Below are 12,063 nucleotides of genomic sequence, written 5' to 3'. Positions count from 1 at the left end.
TTCAGTATAGGCTATTCTACCCACGTATGACAAAAAATGCGGTAGTCGCCAAACACCCTGTATACGTTTCAAACCTTCAATTTGGGTCTTCATCGATATAACATAAATCTAATTACATAATTAACGCAAATTCCAAAATGGTGATTTCCGAATATCAAATTACCTATGTAAAGTATAGCCAAATGATTATCAAAAATATTAACTTATACAATAATAATATAAAAACATAAAGTAAAACCGAAGTCATACATATTGCTTCAATAAGTAGAATCACATCGCTCATCAGATTGTCAGATTTCCTATGTAGTCATTCAAAAGAAAAGCGAGAAACGAAAAAATTAGATGTAATTTCGATTTATATTTTATATTGATAAGGACCCGAATTGAAGGGTCGAAACGTTTACACAAAAATACATTCACACAAAAATAAAGAGTTTTCTGTACATCCGAACAGCCGATGTAGGCTCTGATGCGCTTTTTTATATTTTTCACTGATAAATTGTGTTAATTATATTCTTAGATATATTTAAAAAATTTATATCATTTTACAATCTCTTTAAATCTCTTTAATGGTTACTTTACATTAAAAATCTTTTTTATACGATAATAAATTGGATTCTTTAGAAAGATACAGACTAGATAATTTTGTTAATTTATCACTGATAGCTTTATTATTTTATCGCTGCCATTATTAATATCTCACTTCCTAGCGCGAACGGAATTCAAATTTTATTTAAGTTCTCATGGTGAATTTAAAATTCACTATCTAACATCCACGCTATCTGCTGAGCAATCGCTCTCGCGATATCTCGCCTACTATGTTACCGTTTCCACCGGAGGGAGTAAAACGTGTATCGTAATTAATTTTATCTTCCGCCAGCCCGGTCTTTTACCACAATCGTAGGAGAATGTCGCCGCGGTCTTGTTGATAAACCCCACTAGCCATACGCTCGTGAATTACCGTCTAAATCGTTTTCCGCACGAAAATTTTATCAGGCACAGTCCGAGCTTTCTTTTCCGACGATGGACGAGAATTTCCGGCCCGCAGGACAAACGGGGTTGGCTTTACCCTCGCAAGGCCCCAAGAAGCGGATCTTTTAACCCCGCTTATCTTTAGCTCAGGCACGTACTCTCTATAGGCGCGAGAATGCGAGTTATGATATCATCGGGCGCGAGAATCAAGGATTATGTCGGGATGTGTCTATTAAATTTCCAAGAACGATCGCTGGAACCGATAGGTTCCAGTCACGGCGCGGTGCGGCGCCTGCAAAATGCACCTCAGACATGCATCTTGTCGCGTGACTCTTCTTCAACGAACGGCACTTACGTATAAGTCATTATTCCACTCGGTCGCTCCTTGCGCAATTAGTTTCGTCACAAACGAACGCAGTAATGGCCATATCGCAAACGAACGCAGTAATGGCGTCGCGTTTTACATCTCGATTGATCACTCGTGAGACTTGAGATGCTATCACACTATCTGATATCTCTATATAAATTTATTATATTAAGATTAATGTATCGCTCGCTTGAGATCGCTATTACATTATTACTCTATCATAATACCCTTTAAAAGATGATATCCTTATATTTTTTTTTTGCAAGAAACCAGTCTAGAGTTTACTTTTAATCATACTTACTTTACAATAAAATTAAATAGGGAAAACTTCAATTTTTATCTTCGCGATGAAGTTTGAATTTATATAAAAATAATCCTGTGAAATTTTTATTTTAAAATAATTATGCTGCAATTTTAATATTCGTAGATAAAATATATTTTCAAATTCTTCAGAGATACGCTTTTGATTTAAATATTTCGATACATACTCATATCTCGAACATCGTGATCGATCGACGATGTCAACGTTATCTGTTCGGAAACGTTTTCGAGTAATGAGCAAATATCTTCCGCTCGTTGCACAAAATAAATCCCGGCGCGCACGGCTGGCATTCCCAGGCACTCCATCAATTCCGCGTTTCCACGCTTTCCACTCCCGCCAATTCCCAAGTTGTGCAGCTGTATAAAAAAAAATGAGTCGTTGAAAATAATTGTTATTGCGAGGCGCAACGCGACAGCCGGCGGCAAGAAATATCAGCTCCTACCGCACATTACTCACGATCCGTTGAGACCGAGTTCGAAACAACTCCTTGAAGACTGTCCCGATGAATTATTCCGCGGTTACCCAGAAGCGCGTCCCAATGGACGAGGAATTGAAATACAAGCGGTATCGCGAAAACATTACAAACTCTAGTCTTTAGCGACGCGACCAGTGCTTTCTGTTCGAATTTATCAACCGATGGAGGAGCATTGGATACAACTAAAGTGATACCGGCGAAGAAGTTGTATCAATTTTTGCGAAAGCTCAATTATTCCTATCGACATGTTATTGTTACAAAAAAGACGTATTTGAGTCAATTTCGTTTACGAATAATGTTTTATCGCTCACGTAGCCTCGCAATAACGGATTGCCACCCGTTACCGCATTTGGCAAGACGGTTACTATATCAGCAACAGTAACAGCTATCGTGTCAATAATTCGTGCGGTGGTAATATATCGCCATCATATATCTTCTTTACAACCGACACAGACGCAACATGTACGCCGTGAGTAAACGATCAACGTGGCTCTCTCATTATCGGCATCGCGTTTTAATTTAACAGCTCGCCGCGTCTCGAAAATATCTATATATATATATATATACATATAGGTTGATCGGATTAACTCGGTGAGATCAGTGAGATCGAATCATCGCCTCATCACATCAGACCAAAACAGTTTTCTCCCCGTTCGTCATTCTATCGCTATTAATACCGGCAATTAATGCATATATGTACCGACCCACTGGAGCCGATAGCAATCAGCACACCCAATCGATTTATCATCAACCCCGTCAGCTAAAGGCGTCGGGTGTGTTCTACGAAAAAGCGAAATATCGCCGGCTAGTATCGCGGTGCGTAGAAGTGAAACCCGGTACAAAAGGGGGTCGTAATAAATCAATAGGTCAATTAATTCCGCTTTCGCAACAAAGAGCGATTTGTCACCGTGGGGGACCGCGTGGCAAAAAATGAGAATGATCGTTATTGCGGCGCCAATGACAGGCGACCGCGAGAGATATCGGCTTTCGCGCGGCATTATTCACTTGTATATGCAACGGGCCCCCGCCAAACGAATACAATCCGAGAGCCCGAGAGGCTGTCGCGGCCGGCCGTTTTCTCGCGCGCCCGCGCTCGCGCGAATACGTCCTGTAGAATGGAAAATTGAAATACGATTGGTGCCCCGGTAAAAGAATCATGGCCGCGAGAGAGTCCGACATAATACGCAATACCGTAAACCGCGGCAAATATTTACGACCACGTCTCCCCCGGTAGCGAAAGGCTAGGAGGCGTGAATACGGTCAGCACCGCGTGCAAGTACAGTACGTATAATATGCGGGCGATTCAAATCAATGTACTCTACTGCTCTACAGTAGGGGAACAGGTTCCAGGCTCTATGAGCACGTATACACGGTTAACGTATAATTACTGGTAATAGCTGATCAACGACGAGCTGTTCCTCCATCCAATTAATAGGTATCTATTTTGGCGAATCTTAACGGAATGGGTGGTCCCTCGTTACTTCTTTTGACAATTAGAGTTTAATAGCCCACTCGTTTTTCTCTCTTTTATATAGAGACGTGAGGAGAGGAAAAAATGATAAAGCGATTAAGGTCGCGAGGGTTTTGTTACGCGAGGAGGTATATATATTCCGTGGGGTAATATCTGAGGATAATATTCTGTATACTCAAGAAGCACCCCGTGTAAAGGGCTGGTAAGAAGCTCGATCTCGTGATAAATGATGCGATCACTTTGCGAGCCCGTATCCCGGATACACGTGAGCCGAACAGACTTCCGCTATAATGGAACTCAATTTCAGCTTCAGTATCACTGACCTGTCGATCGCAGCGTCTCTCAAATATAGAATAGGATCTGTAAAAAAAAAGGACCTGATAACACCGAATCACGTAAAATATTCAGGTCGAAATATCCCCGTCACACGATCAACATTATAATTATCAAGTAAGGATTGCTTAACCAATGTTAAACGATCGGATACTCGGATTGAATATTTCTCGCTGTACCAATTAACGGGGACATACGGCGAGTGTGTAAGCTCACTTAAAGTCGCCAGGTTTTGCCAAGACGCATCGTAACTGTTACAGACTGGGTGTTTATGGACGTTATAATCGTCGGACGCGGGCGCCTTTTTTTGTAGCCGGCATCTCCTGCCCGCCATGGAAAACGAGCCAGAACCGGCGCGCCACAAACACATACGCGGTAGCCATCATTATATACCACCTACACGGGAAGTCCAGGACGACTACTCTAATGACGGTATAAATCACGTTTCCCCTGGCAGGAAGCATTTATCGTCATCGGAATCATAGTCTTTCGCCCTCGGCCGAATTCTTTTTCTTATCTCCCAGGCGGACATCCGGTTTCATCCTTAACAAGTCAGAGAATACGATATCCCGCTTAGATATTCTGGGTTTTGTGTGGAATATCCGTTATCTTGCTCTCCGTGACGAACTGTCGGATCTACGAGGGATTGTAGTAACGGAAGACATTACTCCGCCTAGTTCGCACGTAGTGCGAGATAATACTCCAGAAGCCGACGGAATCGCATATCTCGAGGAGGATTAATCCCGACATCTCGCGCGATGAGAAGCGCCAAGTGTCCGCAATAATCACGGCGACCATATAGTGCTCGCTGTCCGCTATCTTTATCGCATCCCTCATAAAGCATCAATTGACGCATGCAACTATTAGCGTATAAACCGTTATGCGTACCCTGCTTGAAAACGTTCTCACGGGAAACATTCTCATCGTCGTCGTTGTCGTCGTCGTCGTCGTCGTCGTCGTCGTTGTGTCGCCATTGTCGTCGCGTGGAATTTTCACGATACGAGGTACAACCGGGACAGGAAGCGTTAGAAGAAGATGCAAAAAGAGGAATAAAGATAAAAACTACGTTTCCACGAAGAAAAGAGCCTTCCGTTAATCTAAAATGTCCATGCACCTTGAAACAGATTCCACGCATACTAGTGAAGCGAGGTATCGCGTTCATCGGCATGAGAATAGCGATATATCGCCCAAGGGACTTGAAAAGAAGAATCGTACATCGTTCTGTTCGGACATAATCTTATTGCCGGCTTCGTATTCTCGATTTAGCCTTGCTCGTCTCTCTCGCGGTATTACGGTGCGGTGCTGTGACAGCGAAACACACCCATGACGGCTTATGCGTCTCTCGCATTCGATTGTACGGAGATAACTCGCCGGATACAAAGTCTGATGTCATTGGCGATCTCTCGTACGATTATCGTGCGCATAACTTGTTACACGGTCGTAACGCGGCGACGGCGATTGACATTTACAATAATTTATTGGCGCATTATTAAATTCCCTGCTACGGCAGAGGAGCATAATCCCGGTACTAACAAGGCGCATATTGAGCAAGCCACCGCGTACAATCACGTCGTTTACGCGGAATCATTCGAATTTCTGGAACCGATACCAAAGCCCGGATCCTATAAAGGGATGCACTTTCCTGAATTAATTGCTGTTTACTAAATAAACTCGAATGCTCGGGAAACGCGTTGCAACAGAATAAATTAACGGAATGGTGCATAATTGAATTGAAATTTCTATCATAATGTTTGGACGTGATTCGATCTACATGCATCAGATACGCAACGTGTCGTTTAAAAGGAACATTCGAATTCGATGGCGTGGAAATTCGTAATCAAATATTAGCAAATTTTACATTCGCTAACAACAAAACTTTTTCGAATGATAGTATAAATAACAATTACCGATATCGTAATTGGAGTATACTATATCGTAAAGTGGACAAACCTAGCGCGTGTACACAACACGACACAATTTTTATTTCCATGTGTTGATAAAACAAAATTCTCGCCACGATAACGCAATACGAAAAGAGTATTTGTGAGCGATCGAATTTTGTCATTTAATCGATCGCGATTGGAAGATACTTTTAACTGTAATTCACTTCGATATAGTTAAAACAAGACTGCAACATGTGTTTCATGTTTTTTATCGTATGTTTGTTTTTAAAGATTATTTACATAGACCGGAATTCAGAGTTGTAAATAATTTTCAGTCTTTGATTGAAAGCGTAATAACATATTTATATTTTGGATTAATATTTTACAGGTCTCTATTTTACGAATCTGTGATTAAAAAATCTGTTTTTATTTACGATTCCTAGTCTCGAATCTTCAATTATCAGCTCGAATAATCATAGATTTATTAAGTAAAATCGTCATACTCTAATTAATGAGAGTTCTGTTTGACATTTTATTTAAATATAGCAGTAATTATTTTTTTAAAAAGTAGTTATTTAAAAAATATCTATTCAAAACCTAATTATTTAATCATTTATTATGAATGACTATAATCATAGTATGATTGAAGACATGTTAGAATTGGAAAAAATGACACAATGTTGATACAACACGCAGTACAACACAGTATACATAAAATTTATCATCTAAATAAATGATTAAAATCTACCATTCATCAATTTAAGATTTTATTCATTCTTAGATCATCGGTTCATATAAATTAAAAAATATTTAAAGATTATTCCTTACATATAAAAATTAAACATTGATTGACGAATAATTCAAAATTTATGAAACTATGATTATTCCTCAGATAATAATCGACTATGAATACCAGTCTGAAAATTGTATTTTATATTTATAAATTAACAATAGTACAGGACTCTCAGTATAAATACTAACAATAAGTAGAAAGTTTAAAGGGCGAATGAGAGTCAGAATATAGAAACGAATTTCTTAAATTATCATAATCAATATATTAATACGTAGATCTTAAAAATTAATGTAATAATAAAATTAAGATGATTACATAAACTAAATTATCACACGTAAGGATAATTTAATTTATGTAATCATCTCAATTCTATTATTACATTAATTTTTAAGATCTACGTATTAATATATTGATTATGATAATTTAAGAAATTCGTTTTTATATTCTGACTCTCACTCGCCCTTTAAATTTTCTACTTAATTTTTATATTTATATTTATCAGATTAAATAACATCAAAGAGAAAGTAAAGAAACGTATAAAAATTTAATTAGAATTATGAATCGTAGCAGTAAAACCGTTATCAATGGCACAGTGAATTCCAGTTAACGCTGCGTATTCGACACGAGGTCAAGCATTTCTGCGAATTCCGATAATTAATTTCCCTCGGCAATCACCGCGGCAGTACGATAATCTCCGAACCTCGTAAGCAGATCGTATCGGTTTCGCCAATCGAGGCAAGCCTAATCGTCTTTTACGATTGTTAACAGCGACCAAGCCGCGCGGCAAAGCGCGAAGATATTTGCGTACGTGCAACTATCACCATCGGGGGAGCCAATACGCGCTTAGACAGTGCAAATATGCGTCGTAAAAGCCTGGCCGTAGGCCTCGTCGACCGCTAAACATGGGCGTCGACGTGTCTCCGTGTTGCGACCGCCCATCGATATTTCCCGTTGGTCGTTCAATAATAATTTATACATACGGCGACGGCGTATGTCTAGTTTGTAGGGTAAAGTCGCTTTAACTATCGTCGGTGCGCCGCGCCGGCCGGGCCGGGCAACGCAGGGAGGTGTGCAACATGGTACCGCCATGGACCGACCAGGATCGGCATGCTTTTGCGACCACGGCGAAAGAACGTATTTTATGCTAATTGAATTCGCCTTGTTGCGTCCGCGACTCTCGGGAAACGTGCCTACCGCGGCGGTAACGCAGAGTAAAACGGGCTTCTCGCTCGATAGATTTTTCTATAACGTGCGCAGCCACGATATGTATACTCCTCCTACCAGCAGATCGGCATTTGTGCAATCGTCACGATCGATTGCGTCGGCAGTGCGGGTGTGCGTCGCGCGATTAGCGAACTGGTAATTTATGTCGACCGGGTTGCGCTCGCAATGAGTTGCAGCCCAATTAATAATTCAAACACTCGCGATCCTGTCGTGCGCTCCGCGAATTTGTCACATTTTACGTAATTATAACGATTTATTAAAAACCGATCGGTGCTTTATACGAATCAAAGTTTCAATCCCGAAACACAATAGGGAGGTTTGCATTTAGTATTATTAAGCACTAAGATCCGCTTTAAATAAAAATCAAATTATTTTCATTATTTGATTTATTGTCGTCGGTCTAATTTCAATTTCGCAAGACTTGATTAAGGATTACATCTATTATATTTCGAGTTTTACTTTTGACTAGCGTAGCACTCGTGACAATTAAAGATGACGCAAAATAGATTCGCAGCATATATTCTGTCACGATAGAAGTTCCTTCGCCGAGGAGGACACGACTGTAAACTGTCGTAAATTATCGATCGATATGCGGAATTAATCGAATCCCGCGAAATACGATAGTAGCGTATATATTCTCCGTTAGCCCATACAATACGGATACCAATAAAAACAGAAATACTCGAGTAGCGCTTCCTGGTAACTGTCTTGCAAGTATAGAGATATATTTACTTGCCAATTAGTCGCATATTCAACCGAGGTAGCAAATTCTTGACTATAGTAACGACGGTGAACGCGTAATAGATTGCAGAATCGATAATAATTTCATATAATGTATATACATTCTCAATGATGCGGAACTATAATTAATCAATTTAATCAAATATCGAAGATGAAAACTTTTAATAATTTATTATTTGTTCGCACATCTTATCACCAAAAGTATAATAGAACTTTCATTTATACATTTGTGTTACGTAACGAATTTTCGATAACTCAAATTTTTCCTACACGACTAGACTTTTGATTTACATGAAGTATTCCGAATGCAGAATCCAATAGCGAATAGAAGTCGCATTTATTAAATTAAATCCTATCGGCGGATATCGGCGAATCGGAGATCTCCTCGACTAAAGGATGAAATATCGCGCGAGAGTGCAAGTAACATATGCACCATAACTCCCAATTATTTCATTTCGGATGAGAGCGCACAGGTCGATCTACGGATGTCATATTTGTCTTTGTCGAGCATACTCTGTATAATCGGTGAATAAATCCTTCCGAAAGAATCAACGGAAATCATGATTATTAACCCGTTATAAATTCCGAAGAGACAGATTTCTCTCCGAATACATTTGGAATAATGAACAATTTTATGACTATGTCTATTCGTATTATATGACAATATGACTATACGATCTGAACAAAGACAAGATATTTAACGACTGTTCGCTTTTTCCAAACTTCTTTTGGGCCATAAAGGGTTAACGAAGTTAACGACGAGATATTTGTCCGAGTGCCCGTCTATTGTAGTCGTCAAAACGGATTGCGGGAACAAATCATTCCTTATATGGCCAATCAAAATTTGTGGGTACGTAAAAGAGAAAAAGAAAAAAAGAGAAGGGGACGAGGGAGAGAAAGAGGCTCGCGCGCGTGCGCGCACACACACACACACACACACACAACAAAACAAAGATGACACAATAAAGAGGAAAAAGGAAAAAGAGATGGAGGCGAGAACGCCGCGAGGCCCCATGCCGAGCCGAGTCATGGCCGGATTTCTTTCGCTTTGAAATCCTTCGACGACGAAGCCCTCCATTTTCTTCTTCTTCTTCTTCTTCTTCATCTTCTTCTTCGTCTTCTTCCTCCTTCTCCTCCACGCCTTTGTGAGTCTGGCGCCGTGATTTTTCACGGTCTGCGTCGAGGGCTAATCGAAATAGTGAGCGCCACCTCAGCCCGACTATATTTAGCCCTTTTACCGTCTCTTTCTCTCTTTTTCTCTCTTTCTATCTCTCTAGCCTCTCTCGCTCCACATTGTGAGTTGTTTTATTTCGTCGGAGCGCGAATACCTGCCTCGTGACACCAACGATGATAATATTGCGTTTCGGTGGTACAGTGTAAAACAATCTAGATTATTAGGTTTTAATATGTATGCCAGGTGATACAAGCGCAAATAGAATTTTTAATAGCATATTGTTTATGAAATATTACCATTTATTCATGATACATGCCCAAAATAATGTTTGTTAATCAAATTTCCTCGTGGTAGATATTGCATATATTTGCTTATCAAAATGATAATAAGAAAAGCACAATCATGCTTTTTTCATCGCATTATGAAATTATAGAATTACGTATTCCAATATTGTTTTTTGTTTATGTAAAAAAAACTTTAAATTCTGAAAGGAAAGTAATTAATTAATAAAATATTTTTAATTAGGTACTACTTATATAAGTAACTATTACAGTAATTAATTAATTACTAAAATTAAACTCGGCGCGCAATTTGCAGGATTGGATATAAGTATTTAAATTTACACCGAATTATTAAGCTCTAAGGATTCAGTTTCACCATTTAGAATCTTTATTTCTAATTTGTCGCGTTTTAAAACATTACGGTCTTAAAAGATATCTTGTTTAATATTAATTACTATATAAGTAGATAAGTAATTAATAATTATATAGATACAATAAAATAATTAATATTAATATAAATTTCTAATTACTCTATATCACGTAACAATTACTTGTTGAAAAATTACTCGATTACAACAATTAGATAAGCATAAATAAATTAAATGTGTATTTAGATTTTCTCTTCTGCATGTATTTACATATCCTCTTCTCTAGTCTACGTAAAAGTTTTACATTGTTTCATTCCGAGAGTTAATCAACAGCAATAAAATATGCAAACGTCATCCCCGACTTCTAAGCCTTCATCTTCTCTACCTTCTAGACCTCTCGCCTTCTTTTTATGCCGTTGCATGGACCTTCGGGATACTTGTTCCATGACGCCTGATGCGCCGTCGGAGGTCCGAACTCTAACACCTTCGTAACAAGAAATAGAATAATGCGAATCGATGTTGATCATGCTGCAGATTAGCCCGTAGCTATGCTCTGGCATTAATCACCTATGGTCACTGACAGGTCTCACCGTTTCCCGTCAGATATAGCGATTGATGGTTGAAATAATGAGCGGCAAGTTTCAATAAGCTTTGCATTAACATCCTCCTCTGCTCTCGCGATATCGAGCGGTGTCCTTTCCACGTTCAAGTGCTTATACACTTCACGGGAACTAAGCATAATACTCGGTAGCATACGCTGATATAAACCAACTCTGTAGAAACTCAATTTCCAAGTACTTAAGGCGAACATACTTATATAATATTAATACCCAAATGAGACAGAGAGAGAGAGAGAGGGAGAGATTTCATACCAAATGCGCGCTACCACCCCAATCCAGTTGTGCTTCATTTTCACAAGTTTGTTATAATCTTATATATCGTATTAATATTTCCGTATATCGTCACCGTCGGCGGTGTGCAAAATTGCGAAGAGATACTACCGCCCCCGCAAATCTTACCATTTCTCGCGTTCGACGTTCTTCCCACGTTGAAGATCGCGATTCGTTTCGTTGTAACGTAGTACGTAACTTCCACGCTTAATTAGACATAGTGATCTGTTGACATTTCGGATGACGTAAATGTTCTGAAATACACGATATATATATGTTGTATAATCAGTTTTAGCAGTTAAGCTTGCGTTAGTGCTGCGATTACTGCGGTAAGAAGCTTTCCAAGTATCGTTCATATGAAGTCTTGACATTAAACACACCCCTTTATTATACCGAAAGTTAATTGGTGAACGTAAGATAATACGCGCGAAGCTTAAAAATATCGAGACAACACTCTCGCCCTTACGTCGCCAAGAGTTAACAAGCCTCTCAGGATGACGTACGTGCCACTTTCAAGCTAAACGGTCCATTCGTATTCGGCCGCGCCGGGAGACGTCACGAGTCACGACGAGAGTTTCGCCGGCCTCTGTGTGTTTGCCGTTTGGGTAACACGAAACCCGGTTTTGTGTTTCAGGCAGGTATGCTGCACGGCGATCACGGCGAGTTCTGGCTGGAACCAGTCGCCGTGTCCCTGGAAGAAAAACGCGGCACATCGTCGGCCGACGAAGCGACGAGCGGCGACTTAGGCGCCGGTGCCCGCACATCGGTC

General features: G+C 39.7%; 1 protein-coding gene across 1 annotated transcript in view; it reads left to right on the top strand.

Moving 5' to 3' along the window:
* LOC108758579 (A disintegrin and metalloproteinase with thrombospondin motifs 7) overlaps positions 1–12,063 on the top strand; it is a 45,417-nt gene that overhangs the window by 23,436 nt on the left and 9,918 nt on the right. The window contains exon 3 of the mRNA XM_018503578.1: positions 11,929–12,060. Coding sequence (XP_018359080.1) covers positions 11,929–12,060 — 132 coding nt within the window. The remainder of the gene's footprint in view (positions 1–11,928; positions 12,061–12,063) is intronic.

Source organism: Trachymyrmex cornetzi, unplaced genomic scaffold (assembly GCF_001594075.2).
Source record: "Trachymyrmex cornetzi isolate Tcor2-1 unplaced genomic scaffold, Tcor1.1 scaffold16, whole genome shotgun sequence".
Lineage (NCBI taxonomy): Eukaryota > Metazoa > Arthropoda > Insecta > Hymenoptera > Formicidae > Trachymyrmex > Trachymyrmex cornetzi.
The sequence above is the reverse complement of the archived record's forward strand: the minus strand, read 5'-3'. Positions and strand labels throughout refer to the sequence as shown.